This window comes from Felis catus, chromosome B1 (assembly GCF_018350175.1).
Source record: "Felis catus isolate Fca126 chromosome B1, F.catus_Fca126_mat1.0, whole genome shotgun sequence".
NCBI lineage: Eukaryota > Metazoa > Chordata > Mammalia > Carnivora > Felidae > Felis > Felis catus.
In genome coordinates, this window is record NC_058371.1 from 14,325,238 (window position 1) to 14,345,403 (window position 20,166).

Genomic DNA, 20,166 nt, shown 5'->3' on the forward strand with positions numbered 1-20,166 from the left:
AGAGAGAGACAGAGCATGAACAGGGGAGGGTCAGGAGAGAGGGAGACATAGAATCCGAAGCAGGCTCCAGGCTCCGAGCTGTGAGCACACAGCCCGACACGGGGCTCAAACTCACGAACTGTGAGATCAGGACCTGAGCCGAAGTCGGACGCGCAACCGACTGAGCCACCCAGGTGCCCCTCCAGTAACGCTGTTAAACAGTACTGACAACAGCTGGGCTTGGGGTTACGAGGTCTCGGCACGAGCAGTGGCTGCTCCCCGCGGTCAGGTGGCAGGAGAGCACAGTAGTGAAGGCCTGGTCAGCGTGTGGAGGAGAGGCCGTCCCCGTGTCGCTTCTGCCCGCTGGGTTTCCCGGCTGCCGAGATTCCTTCCCTTTTAACAAACATGGGGTCGGTGGGACATAAGCCGGAGAGCTGGGTGCATCGGTCCGTGGAGAGTCTGATACGGTGTTAAGAGGATTACCTTGTGTTCGGCTGAACGGCCTCCCTCGTGTTAATTCAGTGATTTTCTGGTCGTACGACAAACAGGCACACACTCAGGGATGGGTTTTCAAAGCAAACACTTAGCGATCACGGAGCGAGAATTTTAGGCCAGGCCTACATCTAGAGGGCAGCCAGTCACCGGTCACCTGTGGAGAGACCACTGGGGGACGGACGAGACCCATGCCTCACACATCCTGTAAGTCCGGAGCTTGGAGGAGACGTTCGGTCAATATTTGGTGACCCGATGCACGCGTGAATGAAATGTTCCTCTGTGGGGAGTTTCTCATTACTTCCTATTGGCAGGAATGAAACGATCAGAGAGTGAACTGGGGCTTTTCCCCTCTTCCGGTGGAAGTCCGTTTTCTAAGCCTTCTTTTTGCCATCTGCTTTTGTCCGGTTGACTGTGGGCACATCCCAAACAAGGCCTCGTCTGGCTCATTGATCTTTTCCAGCTTCCCATCCCCCTGTGGAAATTTGGGTCCATATCTTACCTGTGTGTCCCTCTGCCACCTCACACATGGCATATCTTAAATTAATTCCCCATGACTTTGCTTACCCATCCTGATCTCGCTCTACTCAAAGCACAGAATCGGAGACTTGCTCAGTCAACCTCTTTCGTGTGCAGGGAGCGCATTGTTTCTGTAACACTCCAGCACTTCTTTATCCAGCTTCCACTTCCAAATATCCATGGCCGGGAACTCTGCATTTACTAGGAGGCTTTTCTCCTCCCCGGCAGCCTCAGATGCTGCTGTCACCTTCCCTAGACAGCCCTCCTGTCTGCCACCGTGTTGGTTTCCTTTCTCCTTGTCAATTGCCGTTGCTTACGACGTGATGGTAAAATGGAACCTTGGGATGTTTCAGCGTCTCTCCAGTCCAGGGCCTCTCATCCTGTAGCAGGTGTCGGAGGCAGGTGCAGGGTGCGGCCCCACCCTCAGAGTTCCTGACTTCATGGTTTGAGGGGAGGGGGTCGATCGCTTGCATTTCTAATAAGTCACCAGATGATGCTAACGCTGTTGGTTCGGGGACCACTGCTTCATTCCGTTCAGTGCTGTGCCGTTAGGTTCACTTTCCTAAATTAAAATCTGTCCCTGTTATGCCAACTCCTTGCTGGGGGTCTTCCACTGGTCTGGGACCAGGTTTCCCAAGGTGGGGGTAGTAGAACAGGGACATCACATTAGTCATATTATTTTTCTATTTTACTTTTCTTTCAGCTCTTCCAGTCAGGTAAAGGAGAAAGTCTGTCTGGCGCTAGTATGACTTCAACACCTTTCTGATTCTCATTAATTGCCTTTCCAACAAAGAGAGCAACCTGTAAGCTTAATGTCTCTTGTCAGCAGCTCTTTACAATTTCTCGTATGATTGTGTTCTCATGGTATTTATTTTCAATGGCAAGTGTTAAAGGACCACAATTTGAAACACTGGATGTGGAAATGGAACCCGGAAGTCTTAAAGAAGTTTTGTGTATCTTTTGTTCTAGTTGGTTTCGTACTTCAGTTTCATTTATCCCATGCGATTCTTTTGATTTATCTGGAATTAACTTATTTTGGAAGGATGATCTGGGACCTAGCTTTTTTCCCCTAACTGGCCATCCAATTTTCCCAACACTTTTATCTTATTTTATTTTTAATGTTTACTTATTTTTGAGAGAGAGTGTGAGCCGAGAAGGGACAGAGAGAGAGGGAGACACAGAACTCAAAACAAGCTCCAGGCTCTGAGCTGTTGTCAGCACAGAGCCCGATGTGAGGCTCGAACCCACAAACTGTGAGATCGTGACCTGAGCTGAAGTCGCACGCTTAACTGACTAAGCCACCCAGGTGCCCTCCCAACACTTTTAAATAATCAGTCTTATTATACTCATCGTAAACAAAGTTCACGGACAAGTAATATCCGTGGGAAAAAAATATTTGCAACTTGACAAAGGATTAATGCCAGCGTATATCACAGGTTGCTACAAAGCAATAAGAAGGGCAGACCGCACAGTTTCAAAAAGGTCAGTTTACGGACTCCTGGGTGGCTCAGTCAGTTGAGCGTCCAAGTCTTGATTTTGGCTCAGGTTTTGATCCCAGTCGTGGGATCGAGCCTTGCGTCAGGTTTAAATTCTCTCTCTCTCTCTCTCTCTCTCTCTCTCTTCCTCTGCTCCTCTCCCCTGCCCTTGATCTCTCTCTCTCTCTTTCTCTCTCTCTCTCTCGCAAATTAAAAAGAAAAGAGCAATTTACAAAGGAAGCAAATAAACATACAGACAGGGGCACCTGGGTGGCTCAGTTGGTTAGGCGTACAACTTCAGCTCAGGTCATTATCTCAGGGTTTGTGAGTTCAAGCCCCACATCTGGCTCACTGCTGAAACCACAGAGCTCGCTTCAGAGTCTGTTGCCCTCTCTCTCACTACCCGCCCCCCCCATAAAAATAAAGTTTTTTTTAATGTAAAAAAAAAAGAGAGAGAGGAAAAAAATAAAAGTTACAAACCTTACTAATAATTATTAGATTCCTCCTCCCCTTTCGACCATATCAGGGGTAATGGTGCACACTTCCATTGTGGATGAGAGTGCAAATTGGTAATGCCCACGTGGAGGAGAGTAGGTATCAAAATTAAAAAATTTAAGTGATGGGGCACCTAGGTGGCTCAGTCGGTTTAGCGTCCGACTCTTGATTTTGGCTTAGGTCATGATCCCAGGGTCGTGGGATCGAACCCTGTGTTGGGCTCTGCACTGACAGTACGGAATCGGCTTGGCATTCTCTGTCTCCCTCTCTCTCTACCATTCCTGTGTGCATGCTTTCACTCTCTCCCAAAATAAATAAGTGAACATTCAAAAAAATTCCAATGGTAATATGTCTTTAACGTCTCTCTATTGCACACTGACACTTTTGAATTTTACAAGTAGGTATGTTCTTTGACTCATTGTCAGAAATTTATTCTAAAAAATACTCTGAGAGCTAAAATATTTACAAGTATGTTCATTGAAGCATTGATTCCTCTCGAAGGAGGTTGAAACCGATGTCTGTTAATTAGTGATTAGTCAAATAATGGGCTGTAATCCATTCTGTGTATGTAGATATTAGAAGATTGAGGTCATCCTGTAGCGACGATCATTGAAAGGTTTCTAACTTGTATTGCAAACTAAATAAAGTCCTAGAAAATGCACACAGTATGAGCCTGTTTGTATGTTTGATAATCGCAGGTGGATTTATAGATGGATTGAAAAGAACCAACGTATTGGAATATAGATCATTGTATAGGGAAATGAAGGCAGGACTTTAATAATAGTTTATTCTATTTTATATATTTTTCATAATGAGAATATATTAGTTGCGTTTTTTAGGGCAAGGCTCAAAACTGTAGTGTCTGTATAGTTTATTTAGTTTAACACCAATCTTGTAAAAATGTGCATAATATTGTATGTGCTTCCGTATATGGGTGCATACGTTTATTTAAGAAAAACAGCCTGGAATGAAACCGCTTGTTACCTGGGGTTATCCCTATGTGATAAGGTGTTAGGGATTAAAAAACATCTTCCTAATTACTTAGTTGTTGTTGTGTTTTTTTAAGTTTATTCATTTATTTTGAGAGAGAGAGTGCAAGGGAGGGGCAGAGAGAGAGAAAGAGAATGAGAATCCCACGCAGGCTCCACACTGTCAGCGAAGAGCCTGAGGCAGGACTTGAACCCACGAACCGTGAGATCATGCCTGAGCCGAAATCAAGAGTTGGGCGCTCAACCAACTAAGCCGCCCAGGAGCCCTCTAGTTCCTTAGCTTTTGATCAAATGAGTGCAGGATCATTGCAACCATTCGGGAAGCCTCTTGAAGGAAGAGGACGAATCCAGCAAGGTTCTAGCCATCCAGAGGGGTGTGCTGTGGGTCCCTTCTTTGTTGTTCTGGGGACAGCACATCCTCCAGAGTAAGTCCTCCAGCGTCTTGCATTCTTGTCTGGGATGGAGTTCATGGTGGTTGTCCTGTCTGAGCGGGCGGCAGGAGGGCGGGGCAGTCTTGGTGGTGGGTTTGTTTGTTGGGATAATAATCTGTTAAGCCCTCTTCCTCTCGCCCGCATTCCTACCTTCTTTACCGACATAGCCACTTAAAACCTCAAGCTGTTTTCCAAAACCAAGTAATCCAGTGGGCAAACATTTCTTGACACTTAGGACACAGAAGAGGTTCAGGTTAAAGTGTGTTGACCACCCTGTTTTCTTCCGTAGGGTCAAATACTTGGTAAAAAATTGCCGGATTATTGAAACACCTGCAATAAATTCTCTTACCTCTCTGCAACGAAGAATGTGTTTTCTGTTTAGCTGTTCATTTGTGGTGCATGATGTAATTATAATAGGCTGAAATAAGTTACAGGGCCAGAGATTTTGGGGGCCATATTGAAAGATTTTTCTCCTAGCCTGTCCCATAGTTAACTCTCACCTTATTATCGACTGTTCATCCGCATAGTCATCAACTATCACCTAAATACTAACCTTCATCTTGCTCACAGTAAATGCATTTACTGTTACATTTATATACATTGAAAATTAAAAACAAACAAACCAACCAACCAACAACAGCCCTTCCGTAATTGTTTTCATTCCTTTCCAGTTCTTTCCTTCTAACCTTCGTCCATTCAGTCAGCAAGGATTCCGAGCTGGCTACGTATGAAGTGGACGTGATGCCGGGAATGCAGAGAAGAGAGCGGGGGGCCGTGCCTCTGAGAAGCTCAGAGAACAGGCTGGCGGGTGGGGGGGGGGGGGAGAGCAGGCCGTCAGCCGCCTTAGATGGCAGCCGAGCCTGTGTTGGAGTGGTCCTCTGGGACAGGAGTCAGGGGGACTGGGTAAGAATGGCATTCCTAGGGTAAATGGAGTCAGCATTTCAATGGTTTTTTTAATACTGCCAAACTGTCTCTTAAAAGGAATGTATCAAGTTGCGAAATTACCAGCAACAAATGAAAGTAACTGATTCCTCACATCCTCGCCAGAACTGCGTTTCATTAAGACAAAGCAAAACAAAAACAAAAACTTGATACCCTAATATATTGGCTGCAAATTAAATCAAGCCTCGTTGTTGTTTTCTTTGGCGCTTGTTTTTATTATTAGTGAAGTTATGCATTTTCACGCATTTTTATTATTTAACTTCCTCTTGTGAAAATACCTTACTCACTTGGAGTCTTTGCATTGTTATGACTTGTTCCTATTTACAAAAAAATAGTTTATTGAGGTTCGGTTCACACACCACATAATTAACCGCTTTAAAGCGAGCAGTTCAGTGGCATTTACGACAATTCCCAGGGTTGTGCAAGCACTATCTCTGTCTGATTCCAGAACATTTCTACCCTTCCAGAGTCTCTGTCCCCTCACTCCTCCCCCTAGCTCCCGACAACTCCTCCCGTACTTTCTATCTGTATGGATTTGTCTGTGCTGGGTACTTCATATGCCTAGAATCATATCATATGTGGCCTTTTGGGTCTGGCCTTACTTAGCATCGTATTTTGGAGGCCATCCGCACGGTAGCGTGTATAGGCACTTCCTTCCTTTTTACGGCGGGATAACAACACTGCGTTGCATGTACAGACCGCACGTCATTTATCCATTCATCCACTGATGCACGTTTGAGGTGTGGCCACTTTTTGGCTCCCGTAAATAGTGCTTCTGTGAACATGCATGTACACGTAATTGCTTGGGTACCTGTTGTAAGTTCTTTTGGGCGTGCACTCAGGAGCAGAAATGCGGGGTCATAGAGTAATTCCGTGTTGAACTCTTTGAGAAAGTGCCAGACTTTTCTGCCGAGGCTACACCATTTTACCTGCCCGCCCACGATGTACGGGGTTCCCCTTTCTCCACCTCCGTGCCAGCACTTTCGATGTTGGGGGTGTTGCTGCTTTTGTCTTACTCATAGCCATCCTGGTGGGATGAACTGGTACCTCATCATGTTATTTATTTTCATTTTCCTGACGACTACCGATGTTGAGTACTTGTTACTATTTTGTTGTATGCAGGTGAGAAACTGAAAGAAAAAGGAAAGCCTGCTTTCAAAGAACTTATTTTAAAATTGTTTCCATGTTCCTTGAGGGAAAAAAATGCTTACTTCAAATTAAATGAAGTGGCCCTAATCTGAGAATTATTAAGCCATTAATTCCGTAGTTTTCGTAATACGGGTATTTATGAAGCACAGGCTTTTGCCTCCAGTTTCAGTTTCTTTATAAAACATTTTTTAAAATTTTATTTATTGGGGCGCCTGGGTGGCTCAAGTCAGTTGAGCAGCCGACTTCGGCTCAGGTCATGATCTCACGGTCCATGGGTTCGAGCCCCGCGTCGGGCTCTGTGCTGACAGCTCAGAGCCTGGAGCCTGTTTCAGATTCTGTGTCTCCCTCTCTCTGACCCTCCCCCGTTCATGCTCTGTCTCTCTCTGTCTCAAAAATAAATAAATGTTAAAAATAAATAAATAAATAAATAAATAAATAAATAAATAAATAAATAAAATTTTATTTATTTATTTTGAGAGAGAGAGAGAACAAGTGGGGGAGGGACAGAGAGGAGGAGGAGGGGGGAGAGAGAGAGAGAGAGAGAGAGAGAGGAGAGAGAGAGAATCTCAAGCAGGCTCCACGCTGTCAGCGCACAGCCTGGTGTGGAGCTTGAACTCACGAGCCATAAGATCATGACCTGAACTGAGACCAAGAGTCAGAGGCTTAACCAACTGAGCCACCCAGGCTCCCCTCCAGCTTCATTTTTAAATGGAGTTTGTCTTCATTTCTCCATCACCTGGGTGGATTAGGGGTGTGATTTTGTGGTTTAACTGGTGGTTCTCAAAGTATGGTCCAGGGACCACAGCGTCACATCACATGGGGGACTTGTAAGAATCGCAGATTTCCAGACCCCAGCTCCCCAACTACTGAGGCAGAAACTCTGAGGGTGGGCCCAGCAATCTGTTTTAATAAGCCTTTCAGATGAGTTGGATGTACACGTAGGTTTGAGAGTCACTGCTTAACTCCACACTTTCAGTCTGAGCTTACATTAAAGAGCTCCTGTTGGAAATGTAATCCACGATTTTGACCTTATAGGCACCAACTTCTTTCAGTTAAAATAGGCAGACAGTATAACCAATTCAGGCGAACCATTTTATAACCTCCTGTTTCAGAATGGCGTGTGTAAATCATACAGTTGTATGTAGAAATTGCAATTCAGGGGCACCAGAGTGGGTCAGTTGGTTAAGTGTCCGACTCTCGATTTCAGCTCAGGTCACCATCTCACAGTTGTGTGACTCCAGCTCAGTGCAGAGTACAGAGCCTTCTTGGGATTCTCTCTCTCTCTCTCTCTCTCTCTCTCTCTCTCTCTCTTTCTCTCTCTCTCTCTGAAAAAAAAAAGGAAACTGCAATGGAGTCTACACATCATGTAAAAAAGATAAGTATCTTTTAAAAGCTACTTTCGATCTTTGGGCAAGTCTTCAAAGAATGTGAGAGTTGTGTGTCCTTGATCTGCCTCTTTCCTGCTCTCTGTGATTGGACTTTACCTTCTACTCCCTTCAGAGCCTCTGGTGAAGGTGGCTGGCACGAAGGCCCGTGTAGGGGAGCTCGCGACCATTACCTCCTTACAGGAGCCCCTCGGGCGGTGACTAGGGCCGCAGGGTGCTCCTGTGCCCCCTCGATGCTGCTTCAGCGTCCAGGCCCTTCTCCTCTCCCTCCAGAGCTTTTTAAAGGGGTCCCTCCCTTGCCACTTCTTCCAGAAGCTGGAGGAGAGTCACATGCAGATAGCATATGAACAGAGGAATGCATGCCTTAGAAAACAACAGTTACGGCCACATACTGCATGATACAGCAGATGGCTGGAAATGGCAGATGTTGACTAGAAGCGGTGTATGTTACCCAGTCGTCGTGTGCTTACTGGATCATAAGTAAAATTTTTTCCTATACGGGCTATTCATTTTTTGTTTCTAGTTTTTTTTTTTTAATGTTTATTTTTGAGAGAGAGAGAGAGAGAGAGCATGAGCGGGGGAGGGCCAGAGAGAGAGAGAGAGAGGGAGACACAGAATCAGAAGCAGGCTCCCGGGCTGACAGCTCAGAGCCTGATTGATGCGGGGCTCGAACTCACGAACCTGAGCTGAAGTCCTTACGACCTGAACTTACGACCTGAGCTGAAGTCAGACGCATAACCAAGTTGAGCTACCCAGGTGCCCCCTACACAGGCTATTCAGATGCAACAATACTTGTATCTACTTTGCAGAGTTTTATGAGGATTTAACGTGCACATTCATGTGTATTGACACATGTGTGTGGTACGTGGTAAACAGGGAGTGTTTTATATTTTCAGTGTAATCACTGTACGTAAAAGTCAGCTTCTTTTTACGTAGCATATTCTAAGCTTCGACATTTTTGCAGATGATGTCGCTGAGTCCCCAAACCAACAGCATAAGCAGTGTGCTTTTTCCAAGGTGAATTACCCACAAATACTGCCTTTCGGTAGTGTATTCATGAAGCAGCTATAGAAGGGGTTAGGTCTAAGGGAGGTGATAGGGCCTCCTAAAGTCCTCCACGGATTTCAGATCTCTAGGTTGGAATGAATAAATGATTAGGAAGTGAATGTCAAAGAGGAACCAGAAGATTTGAGGCAAGGCTTTTTCAGGGTGGAGGGATTGGATATGTTTGTAGGCTGCCGGGAGGAAAAAATGGACTCTAAGAGGGGAGATCCATACTTGATAATCATTGATGGGACGTGATTGCAGAGCAAGGAGAATGGGGTGGATTACGGACTGACGACTGGCAGGCTTTTGAGAAGAGAAGGAATTATGAGCTCGGTGAAGGGAACCAGTCATTTGGGTTCTAGGAGAGCAGGTTTGGGAAACAAGACTGTTGGGTTCAAATAGTTGAAAGCCCATCACATGGAAGAGGGATTACACTACTACTCTTCGGTACCAAGGGATACCAAAGGGATCAAAGGGATACCAAAGGGATAAAGCATGCACCAGCAGGTGAAAGTTACAGGAAGACCAGACCCTGGGCCAACACAGGGAAGGACTGTCTGGGAGCCCGGGCAGGTGCAACGAGTACTTGAACTCAGCCTGAAGAAATGGGCTGGTTGGGCTGCCCAGTTACACGCCTTCCCAGCTTTGAGACGTTGGGCGAGCCATTGATATCACGGAGCCCTGGTCTCTTCCTTGACCCGGTGTACCGGGCTCAGCGCTGTCCCTGTCTGTGGTTCTCCTATCTAACATGACTCCTTTTGAAGAATCTTAGTGAATTTCCACAGAGACACAGAGTTAACCTTCTTACCCTCCTCTGACTTGGTTTGTCCAGTTTCTCTTAAGAGTCATTTGCTCGGGATGCCTGGGTGGCTCAGTCAGTTAAGCCTCCAATTCTCGACTGCGGCTCAGGTTATGATTTTAACGGTTCATGGATTCAAGCCCCGTGTTGGGCTCCGTGCTGCAGCGTGGAGCCTGCTTGGGATTCTCCCTCTCCCTGTCTCCCTCTCTGCCCCTCCCCTGCTTCTCTCGCTCAAAATAAATAAATAAAGATTTAAAAAAAAAAAAAGGTGTTTGCTTCTTGCTGCCCCTCTTCACGCCTTCCTCTCATTCCCCTCTTTCTGTCCCTTTGCTGCTTCCCCGGACTAGCACGGTGATAGAAGCAGAGGGGCCTAATCAACATCATTATAAATTAAAATTAGAAAACATGTTGCCCTTCTTTCGAAATCCAAATCGTGAACCACATCCTTACTTCTTCCCTGTTGTTTCAGAGCAGTTCAGCAGTGTTAGTGTGGACAGATTCTGCAGTGATCATGGACCGCTCACAATACGAACTCTGCTTTGAGTTAACAATGGCCACGGCAGATGCTGTGAAGTAAAAATAACTGTTAGGACCTTTATTAACATTCAGGCCAAACTATACATTTGGGGGACTTGAATCGTGGCAAGAGTTCTGTTAACCTGAGAACGGTTTTCTCTGTCCAGTGCCTTATCTTTTAGTGCGGTGAGTACAAACTCCGTTCTGGTTTTGTGCTTGCTCACACACAGTGTTCAGCGTCACGTAATTGTCAATATTTAGTCTGTGTGGCGTCTCATGTCATAGGACAGGTATCCATGATTGACAGTAAATACTAACGGACGGCTCATGTACGGGGATGACACAATGCCCGCAAAGAGGGGAAATACCACGCGAAGTTCAAATTTCGTATGTCAACGTTGGCACAGTGCCGCAGTAAATTGCCATTTTCTTCACATTAGTCACGGTGCAAAAGAAGGCTGTTTTTAAAGCAAAGAGTAGTCTCTGGAATTTAGCATAAAGACTCTTGTTAGTTTCAGGCTTTTTGCATGATGTTGCTCCTTTGTGAGGAACCAACAACAACCACCACAAAACTCCATCGATGTTTACTTCCTCAACATCAGAGAAAGGCTGAATGTTTCAGAGATTCCTTGTCCAAAACAAGACGAAGAAGTTTAGAAACTAATCAACATTTCTGCTTACTGTGTTTGTTCTAGGTCATATTGTTTCTGATTTTGGAATGCACCTGTTACTTCTTTTTGTTTTGTGTTAACCTCTTACTATGTCATAGTAATATGTTCCCATTATCAGGATAACAGCATAATTGAGTGCTTAATTCTGTTTGGTACCTGAGAATGTCATTCTGTTTGTATCTTGTAATTCGGGTAAGAATTACATTCTAAAATTTTAAAATTTACCAATATGTATTTAATGGTTTTACTTATTGATAGAGTGCGGAGAAAAGCTAGCTATCTATCCAGGTAACAGAATATAAAGCATCTGATTGATTTTTGAAGTCACACTGCAAATAACTTCTATGTTAAAATTCCCGAGGATGGAAACGTCTGAATTTTTAACTGAGCTCATAATTACATGGGTACCTATAGATGTAATTCTAGTCTTGGAACAGTGACAGTTAATAAAACGCTTATTATCTACTGAACAATTAATAGGAGAAACTGGATTATTTCCAAGTGTAGTCAAATTACCGTAACTTGTAATCATAACCCATGTTCTGAAGCTTTTGTGACTTTTCATTCTTCGAGTGATAAATATATTCCTGTCCCCCTTGTGCTTAAACATGTTGACTTGGTACCAGGATAAAATTTGTGTAATGCCACTCTTTTGTCATTTCCGTGTCTTATTCATTGCTTTAGGATGTGTGTGCGTTTTAGACGGCATCGATAAAAGGGGTTAGGGAAAGAGAACAGAATAATATGCAAGGTAACTTGGCCAAGGGGCTTTATCTAATAATCCACTTTATCAAGGTAGACAGAGATCAGTCTTACAATGGGTGAAGACAAGGCCACTTCCTATGGTATGGAGATTTTTTGATACAGTATCTAATCCCTTGGTCACTTTTCCTGGGTGGTTTATGATCTGAGATGGAATTTAAGCACAGCTCCAAGAGCACAGGTTTTTTTTTTTTTTTGACTCCGATGGGGTTCAGATTGACTCCAGGTTTGCAGAGGAAATATGGCGAGTTGCCATATTCGGGCACGTTGCCCGAGGCTCACGTCACTAACGTATAATGTCTAATGTATATTGAAGCTCACCGTTTGTCAAGCATTATGCTAGTCAGGTCTCATTTAAACTTCGTAATCCACCCACCTTTGAAAAGAAGATCGAGAAACGGGTTTTTTAAGGTTAACAACCTGCCCTAGGTTGTATAGCAAGTAAGTGGCAGACAAGGAATTTGACCCATGTCTCTGGTGCCAGATTTCAAGCTCTTACCTCCTGAGCTAGTGGTTCCCAGATTTTCCATCACTGCCTGGAGAGTTCGATGAAACATGCATTGCTGGGCCCTAGAGTTTCTGATTCTCTAAGCCTCTGCTAGGGCCCAGGAATTTGTCCTTTCTGACCGGTGCCTGCACGTTGATGCTGCTAGTCATGAGGGCTATACTTTGAGAACCAGAGTCTGACTCCGTCCCTCTGAAGAACGAATGAGAGAACTCACGTGTTGTGCTGGTATTGACAATCTCTAACCTTTGTTGACCGTTTACCATATGTCCTCGACAGTGTCCTAATTTCATTCCTTTTTTATCTCACCTCAATCTTAGGAGGCCGTTAAATTGCAGGGAGAGGAGAAGGGAGTGTGATCACCGCTTGGAAGAGAAGGAAACTGAGGTAGATAGAGGCTCCCAGTAAGGTGGCCTCGTAGTGAATCAGTGACACAGCTGGTTGTTCTCATTATGACTTCGGCCACCTGACCTGGTTTCAAAGAACAGTGTCCCTGGAGCTCTGTCCGGATGCAGATTTCATGCTATGGGAGCATTGAGAGGAAAGGAGGCACTCCCTCCGTTTCATCCGTTGGTATTTTATGTCCTTGGAGGAGGCTCCTGTAGGCCAGGCCTGGGAAGAAAGGGTCTCTCTCCTTCTCATATTGTTCCTGCGGCGTTCTGAAGGGTGCAGACGACACAGTTTGTTACTCTGATGACCGATGAGGTTCTGGAAACGAGCTCCATTTCAGTTGAGCTCCGACATGGTTGATACTCGCGAGCGCGGATAAAAGGGACTCCGGGTGATTTTGTGTGTAGGCATTGTGCTGGTGTTGCTAGCACATTAAATCAGAAGGTGTGCCAACTCATGTTGGCCACCCAGGAACGGGGCATTCACTAGTCTGTAGGGTTAGCCTGCCCACGGGTGCACCGACAGCCAAGGAGAATCTCAGAATCAAAAATGAAGGAAGTGAGAGAGAAAGATCAACCCGCGATCAGGTTTGAAACCTGCTTAAGACACTGTAAGTTTCCCCATTCATTTTGAAGCTTAAAGAGAAAGTGTAAGGCAGTTTCAAAAGGTGACATCACATCGATACGTAAATACCTTGTGCATTTGCTTGCATTAAAATTCGTGTTGAGTGACTGTTGTGTAGAAGATACTTACAAAAATGAAATAAACTTGTCCCTCCCATCAAGGAGAACTCATAGCGGACCTCACAACCAAGGAAGTGTTCCATTAATTTAGGTAGGAGCCTCTAAATCTGAAGTTAGCGTAGGCTGATGCATGCCTTGTCTTGGGGTTACTGGTATGGTGATTTCCACGATGCCAGCGTTTGAATCCTGAGACAAAATCGTCTTCGTACTGAGATAGGCATTTAGCCGTAGAGCTAGAGCCTAGGGCCCAGGCGTCCTTACTGTCAGCTTGGAATGGTCTTATTCAGGGCACTTGGGTGGCTCTGTCAATTAAGCATCCGACTCTTCACGTCGGCCCAGGTCATGATCTCACGGTCGCCCTGGGCCTGGAGCCTGCTTCGGAGTCTCTCTCTCCTTCTCCCTCTGTCCTCCCCTGCTCGCTTGCAGGTGCATGTGTGCACTCGCTCTCTTTTTCTCAAAATAAAATAAAATAAAATAAAATAAAATAAAATAAAATAAAATAGTCCGTATTTATTTTTTGTATGGATTTACCGCCCAGTCTGAAGCTGTGAACTTTGAAAAGGATGTTATGACTTACTGCTCCTTTTCTGGATGTTCGTCTCTGTATTTTATCCTTGTTTTTCCCCTTTGAGATTCCAGACACAGCGGTGCCAACTCTAGATACAATCAAGAACAGCAGGGAAATGCGGCCTAGACATGTCTTCCCTTGTGGGGAGGGTAACTGAATGTTGACACATGTGGTTTGACAGAAAGAATCACCTGTACGTGTATTCTGGTTTGTTGTAGGTTAACGAAGCCCTTGTCGTTTGCCGATTGTGTTGGGGATGAACTTCCGTGGGGATGGGAAGCAGGGTTTGACCCACAGATTGGTGTCTACTACATCGATCACGTCAACAGTAAGTTTTCCATTTTGGTAACAGTAAACATAGCAGAACAGTGATCCCCCCCCCCCCCCCCCCCCATCTAGAATCATGCAAAAGCATCAACCCTCTACAAAGTGAACTTCTTTATTGTAAACCCCACTTGGTCAGTGACTAACATGAACACATATGCCTGTTTTGCAATCTGGGGCGCGTATAGAATTGGGCTTATGGGGGCAGAGACAGAGAAACGAATCTGTCTGTCCGTGTGCGTGTCTGCCTGGTAGGAGTTTCCCGAGCACCCGTCTAGAGGCCTGTGGAGACCATGAGCCATTTGCCTCGTCCCGTCACCACCGCCCCTCGGACTGGGTTTCCCCTTTTTCTCGTCCTTGCCACGGACAGAGTTGGGCGTGCGTACGGCCCAACATGAACAACTTTTTGAAACACATACTCGGGGTATTTTTTATATGTCTGTGTGTGTGTTTATGTTTGGGTCTCTATCCACCCCTTTAAAAAATTTTTTCAGGTGGACACGTGTAATACTGATACTCGCTTTGCTTATTTCACTTAAAAACTAACCCTTTTATTTTTCTGGGTTTTGAGTAATACCTCATGGTTTATACTCGGTTAACTTATTTCTCATAGGTCTCTTGCACTAAAGATTTATATAATGTAGTACTCTTTTTTAATATCTTTAGGAATAATATTATAGAAGAGTATCTGGGGCGCCTGGGTGGCTCAGTCAGTTAAGCGTCTGATGCTAGATTTTGGCTCAGGTCATGATCTCGCGGTTCGTGAGTGCGAGCCCCACATCGGGCTCCGCGCTGACAGTGCGGAGTCTGCTTGGGATTCTCTCCCCGTCTCTGTGCCCCCTCCCCCGCTCCCTCTCAAACATATAAATAAAAAGTTGAAAGAACAGAAGTATCTTATTTGATGCCCGGTTATTAGTGGTGGCTTGCAGCCTCCCTCGTGTCGGTCTATGATGAAGTCTTGAAGAGGCACAAAAAGCCCGTATTAATAACAGTTCTCTCTTAGAAACCTCCGTATGTTAAACATACAGAATAGGCTTACAGCACTTCTATCAGATCGGAGAAAATATCCTAGCACTGGTTTCCTGTCAGAATCTTTCTTTACCTGTGCAAATACTTCCCAGGACAACGGGGAAGGGTTCCAGAACTGATAGAACTGCTCCACTCCTACCCGACGCCTGCAGAGGCTGAAGGTGGGGGCATGTGCCGAGCTGGGGGAGAAGGCCTGGTGCCCCCAGGAGATCTGGTGGGAGGCTCCATTGCAGGGCGATCGGGATGCAGGTCCCCATTCCAGCAATCCACACCACAGGGAGGGGCTCTGCCCGGAGACCACCGAGAGCGGCGGGGAAAAGGCTCCCCCACAACCCAGTGGCCGCCAAGCAGCCAGAGGAGAGGGCAGTTAGGAAGTATGGCGAGGCGAGCGTGGGTTCCACTGCGTCGGGCCCGCAGGCGGCGTAGGGAGTCCTGTCGCGGGATAGGCCTGAGGGCTGGAAACTTGTCTGAGCCTCACACAGGTCGATGGGATGGAGGGATTGAAAGGAGCGAGGACACGGGAGAGTGAAGCCAGTTTTTCAGTGAACACCGACAGCCGGTGATCTGGGGCGTATAGTTTGGGAACCAGCTTTCATGCACACATTAGTTCGGTGTCAGTGCAGGTGACGGTTTCTGCAGGTTTTGCCGCTGTCTCTTTTCTGTGTCATTAGAAGAAGTGCGACTTTTGGGTAGAGAGATGTTTCCCTGAAAGTTGCCCCGGAGTCCGTGAAGAATTCATAATTGTGGGTTTTAAGGTTAGCTTTCATTTTTGTATCTTTCAGTAAACGCTTCTTTCTTCTTTAAAAATGTTCGTTTATGTTGAGAGAGAGCGAGTGGGGAAGGGGCAGAGAGAGAGGGAGAGAGAAGGAATCCCAGGCAGGCTCCGTGCTGTTATCGTGCCCAATGTGGGGCTCAAACTCATGAACTGTGAGATCATGACCTGAGCTGACATTGAGAGTTGGACGCTTAACTGACTGAGCCACCCAGGCGCCCCAAACCTTCCTTGATTGTATTATTGTAAGTGGGTTCTATTGCTTATCAGTGACTGACATCTATTTGAATGTTATTTTTTTTTAAAGATTTTATTTATTTAAAAAAATTTTTTTTTTCAACGTTTATTTATTTTTGGGACAGAGAGAGACAGAGCATGAACGGGGGAGGGGCAGAGAGAGAGGGAGACACAGAATCGGAAACAGGCTCCAGGCTCTGAGCCATCAGCCCAGAGCCCGACGCGGGGCTCGAACTCACGGACCGCGAGATCGTGACCTGGCTGAAGTCGGACGCTTAACCGACTGCGCCACCCAGGCGCCCCAAGATTTTATTTTTTTAAGTCATCTCCACACCCAGCGTGGGGCTCAAACTCACAACCGCGAGATCAAGAGTCGCGTGCTCCAGCAAAGGAGCCAGCCAGTCCCCCCCAAATATTTTAATGTTACGATGGAAGGGACTACTTTTGGTAAAATTCTGACAAATAAACGGTCAGCGGAATATCTGGAATGCGTCACTATTTAAATCTCACTTGCATCCTTACTTCATACGGACGCAAGTTTAGCTTGTCTTCTTTAAAGAACATTTGCGGAAGCAGAAAACGAGCCTACCTGCCCTGACTCGCCAAAACTGAACTCTCATGGTACCAAACGAGGAGCTGAACGCCCTCGGCTCCCCTCTCGCTCCCCACGGGCCACCTGTAGGGCTTCCTCCCCGTCTCGGGAGGTTCTCCTGCACCCCCATCCCCAGGAGCCCTCTTGATAACTTTTATATCCCATCTTCCTCCCCTCTTTCGTTTCTTTACCCGTCATTCTCTGGTTTTAAAAATTCCTCCCCCCACTTCTTTACCTAGTGCTTCTGTTGTCTTCGTATTTAAACTCTGGAAACTCAAAATAAAAACCAAACCAAAACTACCAGAAGAAACCAATAACGGCCGGCTCCCCCCGACCCCGCTCATTCATACCCAAAACCGTCTTTCAGCCCAAGTCCCTCGCCGGCCATGGCCCACTCTTTCTCCCCCTCTCGGCGAAGCTTCCCGAAAGCCACGGCCTGCGTGAGGCCTTCATTCTCCGTCGTGTCACAGAAACTGCCCTTGCTGAGCTTGCCTGAGACCCCACAAATGGCCCGATCCAGGCCACACCGGGGTCTCGTCTTTCTTCATCCGACAGAGTCCCTTGTCACCGTGGGTTATTTCCTCACAGTACCTTCTGCTGGGATTTATTGATTTATTTATTTTAACATACCTGGCTGCTCTTGCCCGGTTTCCTTTGCCTGTCCCTCGTCACCTGCCCCTGGGCTTCTGTGTGCAGCCTGCGGGTCCCCTTGGGTGAGGACCTCAGTTACTTCCTGAGACTGACGGCTGCCAGGTTTGTCCCTTCAGCCTTGTCCACAGTTCCAGATGCACGTACTTGATTCCTTGCTATGGGGCCCTTTCCTGTCTGCCCCCACAGGCCTCCACTTGCCTCCTTGCCTCTGCCCCGCCCCCACACCGGAGGACATAGCACCTGTGCTGGGAGCTTCCTTGCAACTATTGGCTCGAGCCCGGAGCGCTCTCGGCCCAGCCCCTCGGCTCTCCCTTTCGGCCACATCCTTCTCGACCCCTCTGCCCAGACCTCCCTGCTTCCCACAGACCTTCTCCGGCACCTTGCAGGTGCCCGCCGCCCCCCCTCTGTTGGGGTGCTCGGTCCAGGTATTTCTACAGTGCCAGGTACCTAGGGATTTTTGGAAAGCACGTGGCAAACGGCCTTTAACTTATTGATTTGTGTGTTCTCCTCGCCAAGTTGTGAGCTTCTTGTGGACAGTGCCTGTATCTTCATTTCTTTAACCTTGGGTGCCTAGTAGAAGGATAAACTCTTAAACGTTTGAAGGACGGAAGAGCTCGTTGTTTAACTCACACGCTAAAAGTTTTCTGTTTGTTTTTGAAGAAACTCAAGTTCATTTCAAGTGTATGTTGTGCTTCAGAAAGCACCACTGTGGGTATTTAAAAACTCAATTATTACAATGTAGGTTTTTAAATTTACCATTTTGCTTTAGTGCGATAATCGTATCCCGGTGGCCTGATGGACTCACTGTGCCCTAAAGTGCCCAAATTACCCACAGCGAGTAGTTTTCCCACTAAAAAGGATCTGGTCCATTATCTCATTAATCTTAAAGACAGTCTTGTGAAGTAGTTTAGGGAACAAATGGTATTATCTTCTCATAACAGCTGGTCCACACATATGTTGTGTCTTGACATTGTATAGTTTCAGCATTATTTTCTCTTTATTTACAAAAAAAAAAAAAATGAAATGAAGACTGTTTGGCTGTTTAATACTATTTCTGTGTAACACTGTTAAGTATCTAGAAGTAAAAGATTTGACCTTGACAATAAAAGTATTTTAGGCCTTAAGCGTTTTATGATAGAATCCACCTTTTCGTGGGTTTGTGTGGAGTGGGGGTTATGGATATTGGTGGGGGACATTGGTAACTAACGGAAAGGTAATTATGAAATACGGTTTATAAGGTTTTGATATTATCACTAGAAGCAGAAATAAATCACTTTTTAGTAGCTTTAGAGTTGTGCCTTAATGTTTTTGTCTTTCTTTTGATGATGGAGGTCTCATTGATAGAAAATACACAGCTGTTAAGTGCATCTGGGTGAATTGTGGCAAATGCATAAATCTTTTGTCACGGCCGCTCCGGTCAAGATGCGGATCACCCCCCTAAGTTCTTTCCCATCCCTTCCAATCACCCCCCCTCCCCACTGCTACGGATCGTCCTGACTTCTATCAGGATGGGTTAGTTTTGCGTGTTCCAGAACCTCACGTACACTGAGTACATTTGATTCCGTGAATGGAATCTTTCACTCAGCATATTTTTAAGGAATCGGATACTGATAGCACACGGTATCGTGGATGAATATTCGTGCCTTCATCTGACAGAGAAGCCATATCCAGGCCAGACACAGAACTCCTGGAAATCCACACTAAGAAGCAAATAACCGAATTTAAAAAGGGCCGACCTAGACACTCTCCCAACTCTCCTCTCTGCCATCTTGCCCCATGCCCTCTGGCTCTGCGGAGCCTCTCGTCTGGGCATTCTAACAGGTACTCTGTGCCTTTAGCCTCGCCACACGCTGCCGGCCGCTCCTCAGGACCGAGCGGACAGGAGATGAGCTGGCGCAGGGGGGACCACGCCACCACCGTTGGCCGCCACGGGGTTCAGCCCGTTTTCCCGGGCTTCCCCGGATGGTCGTGGGAGACGCGCCCTTCGGCACCCCCTCTCCCTGCCGGTCCTCCGACAAGGCAGAGCGGGGTCGGGCTGCACCCATTTGCAGTACCTGGGGGTATGGGAAGCACCAGAGGTGAGGGATGTGTAAAACAACAAGATAGGACTCACTGCCATGTGATGCTTCTGCGAGTTCCAGTTTCCTTCCACGATCCTCCTTGCTCTTACTTACCGTGCCGAGTCTTGCTTTGATTGTTTTCCGGACACTGTCGCTGTTGTTCTTGCTGTTTTGTTCTGCTGTCCTCGGTTTTTAGTTGTGGTCAGTCGGAGAGACCGGACAGCGTGCGCTTACCCCGTGTTAGCTGAGCCAAACTGCTCTGGATTAGTTGCGAAGCAACACCTGTTGTGTTTAAATTTGATGAAAAATTCTCAAGTGTTGGCGATATTTTATGTGGAGCTGTTTCCTTTAGGAGAAGGGAAATAAATTTGGGACCCTCCTGTTTCATCTGTGTCTTATTTTATCCTTTATGTTTCCCTAGGAGGGGAAACCGTTAGGATATTTTATAAAGAAACATTCTAGGCACTTAAGACATGCGAGTAAAACATTTCAGTGGTAATGATACTCGTTTTTAGTGAGAGTAACTAACAGTTGTCAGTATCACTGATCTGTAATAATCCACATATTTCACTTCCGGGATCTATTCTCAGTCGCAGCGGTCCTTTCCTTCCACCCAGATGTAGGGTTGGCGTAGGTGACCGTGC

The 20,166-nt window shown here is 46.2% G+C and overlaps 1 protein-coding gene across 3 annotated transcripts in view; it reads left to right on the forward strand.

Annotated features, from left to right (window-relative positions):
* The window catches only part of WWC2 (WW and C2 domain containing 2), a 210,298-nt gene that overhangs the window by 87,157 nt on the left and 102,975 nt on the right, over positions 1 to 20,166 (forward strand). For all 3 annotated transcript variants that reach the window (XM_045055201.1, XM_023252316.2, XM_023252317.2), the window contains one exon: positions 14,076 to 14,185. In XM_045055201.1, coding sequence (XP_044911136.1) covers positions 14,076 to 14,185 — 110 coding nt within the window. The remainder of the gene's footprint in view (positions 1 to 14,075; positions 14,186 to 20,166) is intronic.